This window comes from Misgurnus anguillicaudatus, chromosome 16 (assembly GCF_027580225.2).
Source record: "Misgurnus anguillicaudatus chromosome 16, ASM2758022v2, whole genome shotgun sequence".
Classification (NCBI taxonomy): domain Eukaryota; kingdom Metazoa; phylum Chordata; class Actinopteri; order Cypriniformes; family Cobitidae; genus Misgurnus; species Misgurnus anguillicaudatus.
The window spans coordinates 26,735,993-26,754,853 of NC_073352.2; the positions used below are offsets into that span (position 1 = coordinate 26,735,993).

An 18,861-nucleotide genomic window follows, 5' to 3' on the forward strand; every position below is an offset into this window, starting at 1 on the left:
AAAATCTGCAGTATGGTAATAGGCTACCTTGGATATCTGTAAATGGCCCTGCACTTTTTGCTCTTCCATTATCAAGAGTAAGGACAGTTTGGTTTATTCTTGCCAAATCTAGACAAATAACTTCCTTATTTTGTTCAAATAGGAGATGTGCAGATTTATTTTATCTTTTTAAAAGGTAGACATGTACGTCCATAAAAAGTTTAAATATAAAAAGTTTGATAGAGCGCAACGCGTCATAACCTGAAAACCACGCCCATCAGGTGGAAAAAATCCATCCGTCTCGAGAGGCTGCCTCCTTGTCATTTCAGGCTTACAACAAAAAGCAGAACAATGCCCAAAAACTGCTGTGTGACAGGATGTACAGCTAACAAGCCAAAAAACTCAGAAATAAGTTATAATAAGCTGTCGACCCCCAAAAACGAGCATTCAAAGACACAACAGTGGAAACGGGCAACTTTTCATAGTACTCCTAATTAGTTAGTAGAACTGCGCCCACTAGAGGGAAACGTAGTCGGCGATCCACTTTATTCTCCTTAAAGGCTGAGTTTTACGGCTCGACAGCTTATAAAAACGTATTTCTTGTTTTTTTTTTTTTTTTGGCTTGTAAGCAGTACACCTTGTCACACAGCTGCTTTTAGGGGTTATTCTGTTTTTGTTATAAGCCAGAAATGACAAGGAGGCGGCCTCTCGCAATACAACGTCAATGGAGATGGTTGGATTGTTTTCCACTGGTGGGCGTGGTTTTCAAATTAGCATAACTGCGCTCTGTCTTTATAATAAACCAAATGTTTAACCAAAGCCATTGTGGTCATTGTGGCATATGATTATAACGCTAATGATTGTTTAATACACCCAACAATATGTTTATAACGTTTCCTGTTCTGCCTTTACTGTAGAAATAACAATCTGTATTGTAATCATGCCTATACATGTAACTCCAGAAATTGTAAAACTGAATGAATAATCTGTGGACATGCACACAGTGTTCAAAAGCGACAGCATACAGATATGGATGTCTTTTTATTAACCCCAACATACATTTGTCAGTTAGAAAAGTATGAGATACACATTTCAAGTTACGTCCATGTCTTATCTTGTGCAAACACTAGATGGTGCCAGAGGTCATTTAAAATAACAATGTTTGGAAAAAAACAAAAAACATTAATGCAAGACAAACAAAACAAAAGAATAATATCAACAACAACAACAATAAGTGCATTTAAAAACTCTAAGTTGATTCATTTCGTCAAATTTATTGATTCCCAGCTTCATATAAGCTAGATGTTGAGGCATAAACATCATACATTTCTACAATTCAACAAAAATATAACCAATATTTACAATTATTGTATTAAAAATACGAAACAAAAAAAAGACAAAAAGAAAATACAAATACATACTCCACCAATTGTCTTTGTAAAAGACGTACAGGTAAAAGTAGTCAAAAAAACAAAACGAAAACAAAAAGAGAATCTTTACCAGCTAAATGTACATTTCTCACTTGACATCACATATCGAACAAAGTAGCAGAACGGCTACCTACTACTATTTACCTTGTATTTATGCTTGTACAATTTGTGCAACGTACTTTGCAAAACAAGCGACTCATCTTGGCTTGCCGAAACGTGAATATTTAGTAAAAAATGATGTGGAAGCAGATGGTTGATATTTACTGTTACAAATGTTTGTATCCGCAACCGTTACAAAAATGCACGGAGCTGAAAATTAAATGCAAACAAACAAACAAACAGGCAATTAGAGAAAGAAAGATTAAAGTGGTGATGTTACAGAGTACAGTGGAAAACACTGCAAACGTCTTTTTCTCTTTCATCTATTATACTTCTAACTACTGATCAATGTGATCAGCTTAAACTCAGTGATTAAAACGAAAGAATGAAAGTGACTCGCTCTGCTCTCATTGGCAGCCTTCTGGTTGGTTTGTATGTTCCAGCCCACCGGAGTCTTGAAAGCACTGTTGGGTGATTCTGGAAGCTGTGCGCAGTACTGGTGGTCTGATCTGGAGGCCCGACTCTGTAAACTAAACCTTACCCAAAAACCACCACATTTCAGGCACGAAACATACCTTCCTAAAGATATTTATCACTTAATGTCAGGTAAGAAGTAGCACCCAGATTAGATGACGCCCCCTTTGCCTGAGTAGCCGTTTGTTCTCATGTTGACCAGCAGGGGGCACCACAGCCAAAGAGCACTGTTCTGAACCACACAGGTGTTCAGCAAACAAAAAAAACTTTCGGAAAAGAGCGTGTGCATGGAAAACACAATCTCTTTACTTACAAAAAAGCTTGCTGGAGCTGATTTTCCGATCTACAGTCTTTGGCTCTGGACCGACGTTGTTTTGTACCTCCACTACCATCAACAGATGTAAATATGTTCGGCCTTTTTCATATGCCTGTTATGAGGCCTCTCCAAACCAAGACACAGGATCCACATGTCTCCTTCCATAATAAAGCAGTGTGCTACGCATGTCTGGATCTCCAGATAGTTTTCCAGTTGAAAGCCGAGCTCCTCAGCCCGACCGCAAATATAATACTGTAATACCACAAGATATGAGTTTTGTCGTCGGTGCACAATGTTGAGAAGTCGCAGTCTTTTCTTGCCCTTCAGGCTACAAACACCCTGTAGGAGTGCAACTGAAATATCGATTGTGTGCATCAGTTTACGCCTTAAAAACAAGTGCTGAGAGAAACGTCTAAATGAGTTTGTGTCACCTCTGAAGAGAATGAAGGGAGTATTGTCTGTAGATAAACAGTAACAGTAGTTGGTTTTTGTGTGTGTGTGAATGTCAAAACGCTGTTCGGTTGTCAGTTCAGTTTATTTTTCTGTTCTCCAAAGTGCCAAATTATTAAGTTTTTTTTTTCGCTCGCCTCCTCTCTTCACAGTATTTTTAGCATGCAGGGTAACAAACCCCTCGTGATGCTTTAAGGCAGGGCAGGGAGATGAATCCATCATTGAGGAGGGAGAGAGGCAGTGCCAGCAAGATGTAGACTGGATGATCTGGCTTGACCTGCTTCAGTCTCTTCAGCAAGCGTATAAAAGCCAGTGTCGTCCCCTTTTAAACAGCGGACACCTGTTCATCCTCTGCAGGAGAAAGAGAGAATTTCTGTCAGTCACGTAGTGGATCTTCTAATAGACAATCATGCTACACGTTGTTAACCGCCGTCTATCTTTTGCCCGTCAGACATCTGATTTTTTATGCAGAAAATTTATTTTTTTTGCGGTGTGTGCACACTAAAAGTGAATTTAAATATTTGCTAGAGCAGATAACGTACAATGCAAAGATGCACAAATTTGTGCCGTGCAATGCAAATGAAGGCCTGTTTAGGCAGCCGGCGGCTTAAAATGACATGATCTCATTCATTTCAATGGAAGCTTAGCGATTTCAGGGACAGGAGTGACCGTGTCCAGTAACGCAAAAATGTTGAGTTGAAAGTGGGCCTTATCATGAAAATCTGACTTTTCCATGTTTAAGTGCTATAATTGGGTCCTAGTGTTTCCTTTAACCTAGAAAACGTGAAAAAAAAAACAGATCAACCCAGTAACTTAGTTTTCTATCATTCTCTGCTAGCATGTGAAAAAAAAATAGGTTATTCAGATTTCACTCCCTATGTGACATAGAAAGGGGATCTTATTATAATAATACCGCCCCTTAATCTACACTATCCAACCACAGCACTGTTATTTTATGCAGAGAGAGAGAGAAAGAGACTGAAACTTAACTGTGCTGTCAATTATTTTCTATTTCAACAAACCAACATTATGGTGACCCACCATTATTGTGTTTGCATTTCATCAGCTCATTTGCATTTAAAGGGACACACTCAGCTCAGTTTTGCTCACATCTAAGGGGCGATTCACATTTCGTGTCTTTTGCGCGCTCAAGTTCGTTGTTTCAAATGTATGCGGATAATAATGGAAGCGACGCAGAATTAACGAGCCCCGTGCGACGTGCTCGTTTTTTTCCAGGCGCATCCGAATTAAAAACATTTTAACTTTCTAGAATGCCGCAAGCGCACCGCAGTTCATGTGACAAGAACCAACAGACAGTCGCGTTTCCCGCGCGGATTTAGATGCGAAATGTGAACCGCCCCTAAAGTGGCAATTTTAACATGCTGTAATAAATGACATACACACTTTGGAGACACCGAAGACTTATTTTACATCTTAACAAAGTCTCATAAAATGTCCCCTTTAAGATTATGCAAATGATGAGCAACTTTCGGGAGCAGCTACCAATGAAAGTGAAGCAGTGGATCTCACATCATCCGTCTCTCGTGAGTTACTGCAGTGGACGGTACTCATTTGTTTTAGGAACGCCTCCTTATAGAGTGCCTCAGGGATGATGTTTTTCTGTAGGCCAACCCGGAAGTCAGCGGGACAGTGGATTCCTTGCAAAAAAGCCCATTCATATTTCCGATAGACATCTGGATTAACACAAAAACTAAGCTCTGTGTTTAACAAAAGTTAAAGACATTTAAAAAAAAATTTTAACAAGTTGAGCCTCCACAAATTAATTCAAATTTTAGAAATTTTGAAGTGTAAATGTGTTTACTAAGAATATAAAAAGCCAAATTTCAACAAAATTCATAAAAGTTGAATGCATGTGTGAAGAATAGGGACAAAACGTTAAGTGTCATAAACTTTTGTTAATCACAGAGCTTATTTTTCAAAATAGTCTATAATAGTCTATAATAATTCAAAAGTCTATGGGAAAAATGAATGGGCTTTTTTGAGGGGGAACCAGTGTCCCGCTAACTTTTATGAATTTTGTCGAATTTTAGATTTTTAGTAAACACATTTACACTTCAAAACCCCTGAAAATTTGTATTAATTTGTGGATTTGTGTAAATGTGTAAGTGTCTTTAACTTTTGTTGAACACAGAGTAGGGCTGGGCGGTATATCGGATTTAGGGGATATATCGATATGGGTTCCCGACGCGATGCGGAATTAGCCAATACCGTTCATATCGATATGGTTTAATGCAACCCAAGGGCGCATACATGCGCTCTGCGCGAGCCCGCCCGTCACAGCAAGTACGCTACATGGAGAAGCACGCAGAAACTCTGTGACGCTTGGATGCGCCTCATGAATGTGGACATTCAAAAACTGCGGCTGCATGCACTCGGAGGATTCTAATAATTGAGTTCAAGACTAAAATAAAATGTCTCCTCAACCTGCTTTTACAGAGAGATCATTGGAATAAAGTTACCGCTGCATATGTGCTTTCATTCCAACAACATGTCTGACACTCCATCACAACACCTTTTTATCTAATACGCTATTGCAGTTATTTTTCATCACTATTATAGCAATATCAGGTGAGTGATACTGCGTTTATACTTTAGTTTGACGGGACAAGTGCGTAGATAAAACAGAAACTCCGAAGGAGTTTTATTTTGTGGTGATCTTTTTCCTCAGATTCAAAGCCCAGTATAACAGCCACATACAAGTCTCCGTTATTTTATTTTAAAACGTCACTTTGGAATTAGTAACGAATGATTGTGCTGCTTCAGTGAAGCTATTAGTGTGAATTAATGAGATTATTATTAAGAAATAATAAGGGAGGATGTGTGTGAATGAAACACAGACACTTTAAATGTGCTGAATGTGTGCGCGTTATAGTTTCAGTTTGCACGTAGCCAATCAGATTCCAGAACCACATCTGTTCTATAAACTTAATTATTTTGGATCATATGTTTTTAAGTTTTGTCCATTTTTGTGACTGGAATACACTGTAAGGACAAAAGGACTGTGACACCCCCTTCTAATGAAGAGGATTGACTACTTTAGTAAATTCTGTGAACACAAATCTTAATGCTACAGACAGTTAAGTATATTAATGAGAATTGTGTGTTTCTAATTTTATGAATAATAATTTCAATAGTATGGGCAGGACACTTTTCTTTAATTATATTATAGATTAAAGATCATATTACATGATAATGCCCATGTGCACAAAACAAAGTAAAAAAAAAAGAAATGATTAAGAACTTCACTGGTTTGTAGGGCTGCACGATTAATCGTATGTTTATCATGATAACGATATGCGTGCCCCACGATTAATTAATGACAATCGTCGCGATTAATGTGCAAAGACCAAGCACAAAGCAGACGGTCTAGAATCAAGCAATGTGTTTGTTATGGGCAGAGTCAGAGTAAACGGAGTGTTTCTTTGCAAGCGCAGTCTGTGTTATGGTAGAAATACGTTAGCATCACAAGATTTACAGTCATTTTTGAACAAACATAATGGCAAAGCAACAAGAAGAAAGTGCAGAAATATGTATGTTTAATGCCCAAAAAGGGTCATATTGGCCTACTCCATTGTTTGGATATTTCGGATTTGAGGAAAGTGATGTTGATCAGGTAAGTTACGAATCTTGTGCAAACTGTGCTCCTGTTCCGTCCAAACGTGAAATATCAAGAGTTTCAATAGCTGAAGACACAAGCCGCAAACAATAAAAAAATCCCGACATCCACGACACAAACAACAATAACGGATCGCGTATAATGTAAGTTAGCCAAGGATATGTTTCCAATAAGCACCGTGAGCAGCAAGGGGTTTAAAAAAATTATTGCCACATATATATCATAGGCATTTTTTATTCCAAAATGTTTTGTTTTTATTTCAGTTTAATTCTAATTTGATATAAATATATATTAGAGCCCTGCATTTCAGCCTTTTTACGCCCCTCGGGTCGCGTTTCGGATCAATTTTAACATTACAGGCCTCTTGATTTTTTAGGCTTTTCCTCCTTTTTATATTTTAATATAATTAATTAAAAGAAACGTTGAGACATTAATAAATTGTAAAAGAAAGACATTTAACCTGCACGAGTCCACTACGCACATTAACATGCACCTGTTGCAACAGTGTTTAGCGTCTCCGCCAGCAGCAGGACATTCAGCGCATCGGGGAATATGGAGAACTGAATTAAAACCTTAAATACTGCGCATAATCTATATAAAAGACTGATGCATAGCGAATGTGTAAGGTAAGGCAACCTGCATGTTAATTTCGTTTCATGTTTATTTCGTTTTGCTTTGATTCATTATTTTTCTGCAGCTTGTCGCGCCTGCGAGCAACAGAGCTCCGCTTTTTTAAAAATAGTGTGTTGATAATAAACATTTAAACTAACATTGTTATATGCTGAAAATATATATTTTATATAGATGTTATTGTAGGCAAGTGAAGTGTTGATTTGAGAGGCCCATTTGATCAAACAAGACGTCAACATGACGTTAGCTGTCGGACACCGCTTGGTCATTATCAAAAACCTTAATTTAACAAACAAAAAAGGCTCTAAAATAAATAAAAGATAATATATAATATAAGATTTTATAATTTTGACAGTTAAAACTGAACTGCTTTAATTGCTGCAATAGTAGTACAGCTGTAAGGAATCTGTGTGTGTAAGGAGTTATTTTAGTTATTTATGCGGATTTCTTTTGCAAAATCTATGCGGAATATTGCAGAATTATTTTAAATGTTTTAAAAAGATCTAAGAGAATGGGAGCTGTGGATATTACAAAACAATAAAATATTTTATAATATAGGCCTATAAAATGTATATAATATTTTATACATGGCTGTAAAGTGTAATAAAATAAAAAAATAAAAGTTCTTCAATAAAAGAAGGATCGTATTTTTAATCGTGATCATAAGTTTGAGCAAAACAATCGTGATCATCATTTTTCCTGTAATCGTGCAGCCCTACTGGTTTGTATATAAAGTTAACTAAACCCAGTTAAACAACTTTGGTATGACAAACATTTACCACCCATCAAGGACATGAGCATACAGTCATTTCGGGTAAGATAAAGGCTCTAACAAAGATGATTTTTTATATGGTACTGCATGGTATATAATTTTTGTTTTGATTTGAAGTGGAATAGATAGTTTATTAGGGAGTGTTTACAACTTTATGGTAAAACAACTTCAGCCATAAAGATTATAAAGGCTTTGACTTTCAAGTAACATTTTTATCCTTTTGGTAAGAAATACCGGATATATATCGGATACCGGCATGCCTAAAAAAAATACTGGGATATGAATTTTTGCTCATACCGCCCAGCCCTAACACAGAGCTTATTTTTTGCGATAAAGTCTATTGGAAAAATTAATGGGCATTTTTGAGGGGAAACCAATGTCCCGCTAACTTCCGGGATAGCCTATAAAAATACGGCATTCCTGTAGCGCTCTTTTGAAAGAGACAGGCGACACACAAAGAAATAGTCGATGGCGGTCTGAACAGGCCTCGGCGCGAAATTCACGTCAAGTTGAATTCGTGTCGACTTCCGCTCAAGTTGAAAAGTTTGAGCTTCAACTTCAGCGTGAAATCTGTCTGTCATATTTTTTTACAAGCCAATCAGTGAACAGCTTATTGACACATCCGGTTGTATCAGAAAATGGAGGATTTTTTTCTTCTACGTGAGTGATCTAGAGCGAGTAACTTGATGCGCATATTCGCTTTGCTTTTGGTGTGCACACACCTTTAGTTTTTGTCGTGTTTTCCAATACAAAATCTAAAAATTCTTACATTAAAGATGCATTTACTTGAGAAGCAAAATGATTGTTTTTTTTTGCAAAAAAATATTCAAAATTAACTCTTTCCCCGCCATTATCTGCAATCCGTAATACCGCTATTATCCATCGCTCTTATGCAACTTATAAATCCCGGTAAATACAGAAATATAGCTGTAGGGCAAACAGTTGTTTTGAGGATCGTTCTGAATCTGATCTCTATCAAAAGTATTTCACAAAAATGCAATTATCTCAGCTTTTTTTTTTTAAGAAACCTACCCATATTTGAGAGGTGATAAAAGAAAACAAATAATGGTAGGATGAAACTTTTTTGTTTGAAAGCGGAGGGTTTGTTCTTTTTTATGTGATATATTGTATGTTTATATATTTGAACAAGAACATTTCTGGAAGGCATCAAACTTTTCTGAAAACTATGAAAAATGCTGGGGCTGGCTGCCATCTTTAAAAAAAAAACGCTGGCTGGGAAAGAGTTAAGTTATGTTACAAACAAATTAATATAGCCAAATGAAAAAAAATCAATATATAAATAAAGCACACTTACTATACCAAAGATAAACAAAAGATACAAATATAAAAAACAAAAGTTTAAACAAATATAATCTCAGCAGCATCATTTTGCCGAATTATTCATTCATTTTATGGTAAAAATATTTCATTTCAAATTCAAGCATTTATGATGGCAAATCTAGTGATGTTCCTGTGAGCACTGATGAGTGAGAGGCAATACAGGGAGAGCAGGGAGCAATGGACTGGGATGTTGCCACGGTGACGAGGTGCAGGCCGTCTCCGTGGCGACGCATGCACTGTGTGAGATGCGCTGGTGATGGTGGGCAGGTGAAGGAGCTGACCTCCTGGCATGCAGCACTTGTGTATCTGTGTGTGGGTCGAGTGCTTGACTGGGTTGGTGGGTGGGTGCGTGAGTGAATGTGCACTTGTGAGTAAGTAACTGGAGTTTGGGATGTTTTACCTTCCTGTTGGGGTGGTGTATGTAACTCATGGCCTGGGGGGAACTGCTGTGTGTGGACCTCTCCTCCTCTGAGATCTGAGTTTGGGAGACAAGCACTCACCCTCCTCTTCCACCTCCTCAGCCTCCTCCTCCTCTCGGCCCCGGACGGGCTTCCCTGCGGCGGGGGGCTGTTGGGAGTCGGGGGACTGTGTGACGAGACGGGAACGCTGCAGGGCGGTCGTGTAGTCCGGGGGTTTCCTGCCCGAGTGGGCGGAGCTCTCCGTCACGTCCGAGATGGTCAGTGCCGTGTAGCCCGGCGGTGTGGGCGGGGGGTCCCGGTAACGCCCGTCCTTTCGTGCTGGGAGGGGGAGGAGACAGACACCAATGCTACCATTGATGCTCCTCACACAAACGGGCGGACAGCATGCATCATGCACTAGTTCATGCGTACTGACATACATGCGTTTTCATTATACACCGATAGTGAGTCATGTGACTTAGCATCCCACTATAATTATCCCATTTTAGCTGACAGATTATTTTAGATTAGAATCCTGGCTTCATACCTCTATTGCATACAGTTTCAATGCATTATGTAATTATTATACATTGGATGCAGTTATAAACATAATATGTGTGCTGTTGACTTACTGTGCACGGCTTTGGTGTTGCCCGCGGTGATGGGCGACGGCCGGCGACTTTGCTGTCTGGACTCTTCAGAACCAGTGGAGGTGATGCTGCTGGTTTCTGGATCTGTGGTCACGTCTCTCCCTCCTCGCCGCTTGATCGTGCCCGTGTCGCCCTCGGATTCCTCGCCCCAACAGGCCACCGAGGACGAAGAGGAGCAAGCTGACGCCCAGCTCCCTCGGCTTCCCCAGAGCCCCGCCCCCTCGGCTAGTGCCTCCCAACTACGTCCCTGCTGCATGTTCTGAATGTTGTCATGGGAACCACTGGAACAAGAAGTCCAGCTGCCACGACCAGAATCGGCGGCGTCGAGAGAGACCCGGTCGCCTTGGTCCTGGGTGAGCTCCTCGGAGCTGGGGGAGGACAGAACCGTGGCGCCAGCGTACAGACCCCGGCAGTCCTGCATGGATGAATAGGACCTGAAAAATGATAAAGGAACCAGAAAAATGAATTAAGGTTGTCTAAAGGCATTCTGAAGTCGACACGTAAAGCATGACTTCTTTTCCAGCTTGAAATAAGAGTTTCTTTGAAGCTCTATGCAATTATGGAGGCTGCAATTAAAATTCAGTAATTGAATATAAATACATTAGTCATTCTCAATGATACTTCTTTGCAGAGCTGCTTGATAGGTTAAGTTTGAACATTTTTCAACATCGACTATGTTCAGGGTTCTCACACCTTAGTTTACTTCAAATTCAAGGACCTTTCAAGGACTTTGCAGGTCCAATGCCCTTAAGTTCAAGGACTTAACGTGGGGGCACATTTCAAGTGAGAGCAAGGTTACATCGTGTTACCTTTTAAGATACATTGTTACAGTTCCCTTTCGAGGGAACTCGCGCTGTGTCACTGCGGTGACACTTTGGGGACGCTTCCGCGGGTAAGTGCATCTGAATGTGTATATCAAATTCAACCAATGGTGAGGCTTAATGACAAAAACATGGGTGACGCTGGAGCTAGGAAGTATATTGCTATCTGAAATATTGCCATAGACGGCGTTACAGAGACCCATGAAGTATGGCAAGGGAGACGCAGTGTCTCGTTCCCTTCTCAGGGAACAACAGTTACATACGTAACCAGAGACGTTTTCATGTGTCAAACACAACTATGCAAAAAAACATTTAAATATAAGCATTTAAAGCGAACATTTTAGCACATTCTTGCATAAAATAGATTCAAGCACTTTCAATGACCTGTATCTATGTATGTATATTTTCACAAACTTTTGGGGGCCTTGAATTATTTTCCCCAGATTCACAAACTTTCAAGGATTTCAAGGACCCATGGGAACCCTGTATTTTATTGCACCGAATTTATTTAAAATTGTAAAAGATTCAAGCTGTAAATACCAACATTATTGTCTATAATCAAGCTATAAATGCTATGTGATACCATATTAATTTTAAATAATGAATAAGCTTTACTGTAAAGCTGCTTTGAAACTATCTGCATTATATAAAGTACTATAAAGGTGACCCTACTTAAAGTAGAGGGTTTTCTTTGGAAACTTTTACTAAATCTTTTGGCTGCCATTTTGTTACATTACTATAGATGACATTGAAAGGTTGCAATCAAAACCTTTTCTAATAGAGCTACAGCCAGGTAAACAAATCTTCAATCAGTAGATTGTTAAATGATGTGAAACAGTAGATGAGCGTTATAAACACACACAGACAGTAGGTGGCACTATATGGTCTTGACACCTGCATGGCATTAAAAATACATCAACATCTTCTGTTCAGCCCTTTCATTATGAACCAGAGAGGAACATAAATGCAGAACAATACAGAAAACATCTGAGAGGTAAGAAAGTAAAAGTGCGAAATAAAACAAATTAGTCGATGCCATAATTGACTATAGTAAAAACTAGAAAATATTTCACATCATTGAGACAGAATGCACTGTGAGCAAAACACAATGGCGGCCTCCACAGCTGAAAATGAGTATTACATGTTGGGATTTTTTTAAGTAATAAAATATTTGGATAATGGATATTAGCATAAGGCGGCAAATAGTCGAGGTACCCTTTAAATGAGATAAAGGTCTTCAATGACAAGAGACATTGTCATTACAGTGAAAATAAACCTTGTGAATGGTTCTTACCCTAAACTGTATTGGTCAGGGTCGGTAGTCGCCCTGCGCTCCAGGCGGTGGCTGCTGCAATGACCGTCCCCAGCCAGCCCTCCGTACCTCTGCCTGCGCTCCTCCTGTCCCATGTCCAGAGAGGAGGTGCTGACCAGACTGGAGCGTGAGGAGATCTCACTGTGACCGGAGTCTGACAGATAATCAGCTGCTCGTCCATACCCTGCTAATAACGCAAAACAACATGATCAAAAACTGAATAATGCTGAATCCTGAGGACCTAAAAATGATTTCTTATCCTTAGATAATTACTTAGAGCGAGATCTGATTAACAAAGGTTGCAACTCACAATATCACATCTCAAAGAAGTAGGGATGCACCGAAAGCAGAATTCTATTTTCGGCCCAATAATTTATTAATTCGGTTCATCCCTGCATCTTGTGGTTGCCAAATTGTCATTGTGACATAAATTCTGCATAATCTGTAGCTATGTTTGACAACTTTTCTAGGCTTAAATTTAAAATAAACATGTCAAAGGTTTACAGAAGGTTCAGCTCTACACAACACGAGCAGATGGTTCGGTCTTTTGCAATAACTGCACTAAGACTACATCATCTTACCATACCGAAGGAGCAAAACACTACTACTGCTACTGGCAGTTAGAACAAAGCATTGTCATGAGCCAAAACCTTCCCCTCCTCAGCCTCGCTAAATTAAAACCAGACAGTGACTTTTGAAGAAGAAGAGCTTTAACTCTACACACAAAAACACACACACAATCTGACAGGGATTCATCTACAGCACAAGACTTTGCCTCTGCCATCAACAACAGAAGCAAAAACAATGTCTATACCGCATGAGAGAGTTCACTCAAATTTGAGAGATTTTCAGTAATCCTAAATAAATAAAGAAACATTAGTGAAGGCTATGCAGAATGCTGTTGGTATTATGGGAGGGCATTCTCATCCAACAGAGCATCTGATTGGACAACGACCTGCGTTGTCCAGTATGAGTCATCAAAATACTCAGTTCTGTTTTATCAGAAGGAAAAGACTGAACTGAGATTTGTATATTAGGGATGCACTGAACATTTCGGCCATTTTTGGTTTTAGGCCAAAAGACTTTTATCACCGAAACAATACGGCCAAAATGTTGTGATGATGCAAACAGAAACCGCGACCTGCACGTGCTTGCCTGAAGCAACATGTCTGCGATGTGGACGTATTTAACCGCAAAAAAGGTGCTAAAGTGAACAGCTTTCTGTACACACATTCGATTGAATGTGTCCGGTCCAGCTTCAGTCAGACGTAATCATCACTATGTCCTTCAAAGATCAGAACTCTTGATGTGTAAACTTTAGAGAAAGTTGCGCTACTGTGTCTCAAACTGTAGTCCACTAACATACATTTGGTGAATAAAGCAATGAAAAACAACTTAATGTTTTTATGTGGAGCGACTGTTTATGCTGCGCTGTTCGGCCTCGTGCGTTTAAGTGCACTCAGTAGTGCATTCACGGAGAGACGCGTTTCAAAAAGCAAGCGAACATAAAATCATTCTGTTCTTGCCAGGGCACATACAAACAAAATGTTTTTTTTTTTTTAATAAAAACATTTGTTTATGTCTTTAGTGTATGTATAGATTACAGTCAGAAACCAGTCCGTGCTTATTTGGTCTTAAAGAGACAGTAACCTCAATTAACCTACTTAAGTTTGTGTCATTAATGTTAATCAGACAACCCAAAACAAAGAGAATATCACTTCTGTAGCTCTAAAAATAATAATAATAATATTTAATTTATACAATAAAGACAGTGTTATGATTCATTTAATTCGATTTCTGTACCTAATGCTAATTTCAGACCTTATTTAATGTGCAACTTTGTTATTTTTTATAAATGTTTGTAATTTCTTTATTTGTTGTTAAATTTTTCCCACCCCTTTTTTGCTGATCCGAAAAATAATCAGATCCGTGCCGCAAAAACTGTAATGTGAACCGTGAGTTTTGTGATCCGTCACACCCCTGGTAAAGTTAGTACACATTGATAGCCATAAATGCAATGCTACTAATAATTGGCATAATAATTTATTTCGGTTTTCGGCCTTGGTTTTCGGTTTTGGCCTAGAATTTTCATTTCGGTGCATCCCTAGTATATATCTGCTAAAAGTTAATTTTGTTATTATTTAACATACACGCAAACATCCCTTTGGCTAAATATTAATTTGAAATAGAAATATTACTGTGGCTGCGTTAGTAGACAATTTATTATTTTGCTCGTGTGAACTCTCTCAGACTAAACCTGTACCAGGCTATGTTACCTCCTGGTGCTTTCCTACAGAAAGAAGCAAAACTCCTTATACTGTGACGTCTTATAGATTCCACGGCTGAATGCAGGCTAAAATGAGTAAGAATTATGTAAGCAAACAACAATGTGCTGTTTGTATCAAACTGTTTGTCTGTGTTTACAATGCTTGATCCTCCTTTGGCTTTAACTGGAACCATTTTCAAAGGCAATATCAAACCTGCCATTGTGCTGCTTATTTACAGTGATCACAATGAAACAAAACCAAACCTTACATGCAAGTTATTTCATACCTCTTATCTAATCGCTTTACCTCTAGATGGCACTATCAATATGATACATACAGTAAGATTGAATGTTAAATAAGCTTATGCATTAAACCATGTTGGCACTAGAGGGCGCCAACTGAAAATGAGTGAAAAATTAGGGATCACAATAAAAATTTAACTGCACATCCATCACAGGGCACCAATGCCACATCGGATGGATGTCTTGATGTAAAATGTGTCGTAGTATGTTTAGATACAGTATGTGTTCGCTACCTTTCTTCGGTGAGCTGTGAGGAGACGTGGGAGGAGAGGACAGTTGTGAAGAGTTGTTGGACACACTGTCCTCTGCCTGTTTTCTGTGTCCGGACTCCTCCGAAAGGGACAATATCTTCTTCAGAGACCCTGGTGAGCTTGTACCTACGCAGACACAATAAAGCGGGTCTCGTGAGCACCATTGATTAATTAGACTAATACAAAACAAGCAGTTATGGAAAACTAACCAATCACATTACATAGTTACGATCTTACCAAATGGTGGTAGGTCTTTGACCGGCACTTTCTTTCGAGATGGGTAAAGGGCGACGGCAGGCACTTGAAGCGCCTGGTTGGCTTTTTGAAGCTGCTGGCGCTGGTGGAGGACAGCCCGTGCCACCACAGGAGACGTGTCGGGTCTCTTCCTGTCTCCAGCGGTCTTTGGCACTGCGATATAATGACAAAGAAATATTTCAAGGAGACAAATCCAAATATGTCAAATTTTTTTATTAATTCAGTGTGCAAACTTGAATCAAATAGTTAAAACATTTCCCATTCCAAATTAAGCCACTGTAATATTTCCATACTGAATTGTGGGTGTCACATCTATTTACCCATCTATAGTCACTTTCCCTTTTCACCTGGCTAAATTAGAGAATAAAAAAGTTGGCACGCAAATGTTCACACTCACATGTGTTGATCGAGGGCTCGCACTGCATTGAAAGCGTCTGCAGGCTCTCTTCATTGGTTTCCAGGGTAAGATTGGACAGGTATTGTTTGACCTTGCGTGCCATCTGCGCGTCCTCGTATAACTTCTTGGCATTGAGGAAGGAACTCCGTCTGACGCGCTTCTTGTGGCCGCCCGTCTGGGTCACATCCAAAACGGCCGCATTGGCACTGCCCTGGCTGAGTGACCTGAACACACGCAGAGTCAAAGATAAAGAGAGTTTAGCAGTGGGTAATACCGCCGATCCGGGATCACAGAGCGCTCTAAGTATCTCACAGACATGCAGTAAGTCGCATTCCTTGCAGCTTTAGAACATTCCCAACATTCCATGCGTTTCACATCTCAGCCAAGTCAGGCAGCTTAATTTAAACGGGATGTTAATAAACAAAAGTAGTGCACTTGTGGGAGAAAAAAACGCACTGATATTATTTCCAGGTGTAATTTTTTCCTATACGTAACTAAGCATATTTTGAAACTTAATTGGGAAATAGTCTATTAGTTAAAGGATTAGTCCGTTTTCTTAAAAAAAACATCCAGATCACCCACTCATCACCACGTCACTTGGTGTCATCAACACCAAATGTTGATGTCTTTCTTTGTTCAGTCGAGAAGAAACTACGCTTCTTGAGGAAAACACTCCAGGATTTTTCTCATTTTATTGGACTTTAATGGACCTCAATACTTAACAGTTTTAATGCAGTTTAAAATTGCAGTTTCAAAGGACTCTAAATGATCTCAAATGAGGCATAAGTGTCTTATCTAGCGAAACGATTGTAATTTTTGGCAAGAAAAATAAAAAATATGCACTTTTAAGCCACAACTTCTCATCTTTCTCCAGTCCTGTGACGTGCCAGCGCGACCTCACATAATATGTCATCACGTCAAGAGGTCACGGATGACGTATGTGAAACTACGCCCTAGTGTTTACAAGTGTGGTGAAAGAGGACCGTTCCGACGTTGTTTGTATGTGGAATGATACTATTTAATGTCTTTGTGTTTGTTTATTGTTTAAAATGGTCCACAAATGTGTGTTTTTATATATGTAACACGTGACCTTTCTGCGTCATTACACAATTACGTGAGGTCGTGCTGGCTCATCACATAGCCGGAGGAAGAAGAGAAGTTGTGGATTAAAAGTGCATGTTTAAATTTTTCTTGTCAAAAATGACAATCGTTTTGCTAGATAAGACCCTTATGCCTTATTTGAGATCGTTTAGAAACTGCAATTTTAAACTGCATTAAAACTGTTAAAGGCGGAGTGCACAATGTTTGAAAAACGCTTTGGAACAGGAGACGGGCCGACTACCAAAACACACTTATCGCCAATCAGCAGTAAGGAGCGTGTCTACTAACCGACATCCTTGCCGGGTTGCGTATGTAGATTCTATTGGGGTAGGGGCGTGTTTGTTTAGGTGATTTCAAATATCAACATTGGCTTTCAAACATTGTGCCCTCCGCCCTTAAATGTTGGGGTCCATTAAAGTCCATTAAAATGAGCAAAATCCTGGAATGTTTTTCTCAAAAAACATAATTTCTTCTCGACTGAACAAAGAAAGACATCAACATTTTGGATGACACGGTGGTGAGTAAACTATCTGGATTTTTTTTAGAAAACGGACCAATAATTTAACTTGTTTTTTTCTATATTTAAAACAACAGAAACAACAATAAAGTGTTCCCAGAGTTCAAAGGGAAGAGCATTGCGTTAGCAGCCCAAAGGTCATGGGTTTGATTCCTAGGAAACACATTCTGAAAATATGTACTGCTTAAATCACTGAAAGTCATTTTGGATGAAAGGATCTGCCAAATGTATTAATAATATTTATGACTTTTTGGTCATTTTCTTTTTAGCTTAAATAAAGATATCTGATATAAAACGCTTGGTTTGTCATCCACATACAACTCAACTTAAAAAGAATTTACACAAAAAAAGGTAAATCTTACACAAAACTGCAAATGCTTAGTAAAAGGCGTGCAACTATGGCAAGTAGTTTAGTTTGGGGGAGCACATTAAACAAATCACTTTTGCTAAATATGGATCATGGGAAATCAAGTTAATAAATGAACTACCAAATAATTGTAAATGCATTCATGCAGTGTGATATTTTAATGGTGTTATTAAATGAACTCAGAATTAGGACACATTTTATGAAGATGAGTTTAAAGGAAAACACCACCGTTTTTCAATTTCTACTATGTTCTTACTTCAACCCAGACAAATCAATAGATATCCATCCTATTTCAATGCGTACACTCAATCCCCGTACAGCGCGTCATGAATGTGCCAGCATCCAGCCTAGCCCCATCCATTCATTATGATCCAAACAGGAATGAATTTAGAAGCCACCAAACACTTTCATGTTTTTCTATTTAAAGACTGTTACATGAGTAGTTACACGAGTAAGCATGGTGGCACTAAATAAAATGTGGAGATTTTTAAGCGGACAAAAACTAGAACCACATTTCATGGCGAAAAAGCACTTAGCACAACCTCGGCCTGCAGTAACATCATCACTCGTGACTACTCCCCCTCTCGCTCAAACTTCCGTCAATATTACTGTGCTGAGGTCAAAGTGATGCAAACTAAGTGCTCTTCCTCCATACAACACAGTTCCCATTTTTTATCCGCTCAAAAAATCGCCATGTTTTGTTACTAACTCGTGTAACTACTCATGCAACAGTCTTTAAATAGGGAAAACATGTAAGACGCGCTATACAAAGATTAAGTGCACACATTGAACAAAGATAGGGATGTATTCATTTGTCTTAGTTGAGGTAAAAAACATAGTAAAATATAAAAAACTGTGTTTTTTTCCTTTATTAATAAACGACCCGACATAGCAAAAGTGATGACAGTCAAACGCTCAAGATGGGTTTCGTCAGAAGCATTCTCAAATGAAGAAATAATGAAGGACAATCAGCAGGCAGCCCAAATTAAAGAGAGTCATACGTGAGGCATGGGGTCAGAGTTCACAGTTCGCCATACTCACCCTAAACTCCTCCATTTCTTCTTCCTGTAAGGGAGAGCCATGAACAGTGACGAG

General features: G+C 39.0%; 1 protein-coding gene across 8 annotated transcripts in view; it reads right to left on the reverse strand.

Moving 5' to 3' along the window:
* Nucleotides 1-1,001: 1,001 nt before the first annotated feature.
* rapgef2b (Rap guanine nucleotide exchange factor 2b) overlaps nucleotides 1,002-18,861 on the reverse strand; it is a 133,429-nt gene continuing 115,569 nt past the window's right edge. For 4 of the 8 annotated variants that reach the window (XM_055178609.2, XM_055178614.2, XM_055178622.2 and 1 more), the window contains 8 exons: nucleotides 18,808-18,831; nucleotides 15,782-16,005; nucleotides 15,367-15,537; nucleotides 15,112-15,255; nucleotides 12,292-12,496; nucleotides 10,159-10,610; nucleotides 9,529-9,865; nucleotides 1,002-3,099 (listed from right to left, as the gene is read on the reverse strand). In XM_055178609.2, the coding sequence (XP_055034584.1) occupies nucleotides 9,555-9,865; nucleotides 10,159-10,610; nucleotides 12,292-12,496; nucleotides 15,112-15,255; nucleotides 15,367-15,537; nucleotides 15,782-16,005; nucleotides 18,808-18,831 (1,531 nt within the window). In that variant the 3' untranslated portion in view covers nucleotides 1,002-3,099; nucleotides 9,529-9,554. The remainder of the gene's footprint in view (nucleotides 3,100-9,528; nucleotides 9,866-10,158; nucleotides 10,611-12,291; nucleotides 12,497-15,111; nucleotides 15,256-15,366; nucleotides 15,538-15,781; nucleotides 16,006-18,807; nucleotides 18,832-18,861) is intronic. The other 4 variants (XM_055178610.2, XM_055178620.2, XM_055178621.2 and 1 more) reach the window with 4 other exon arrangements.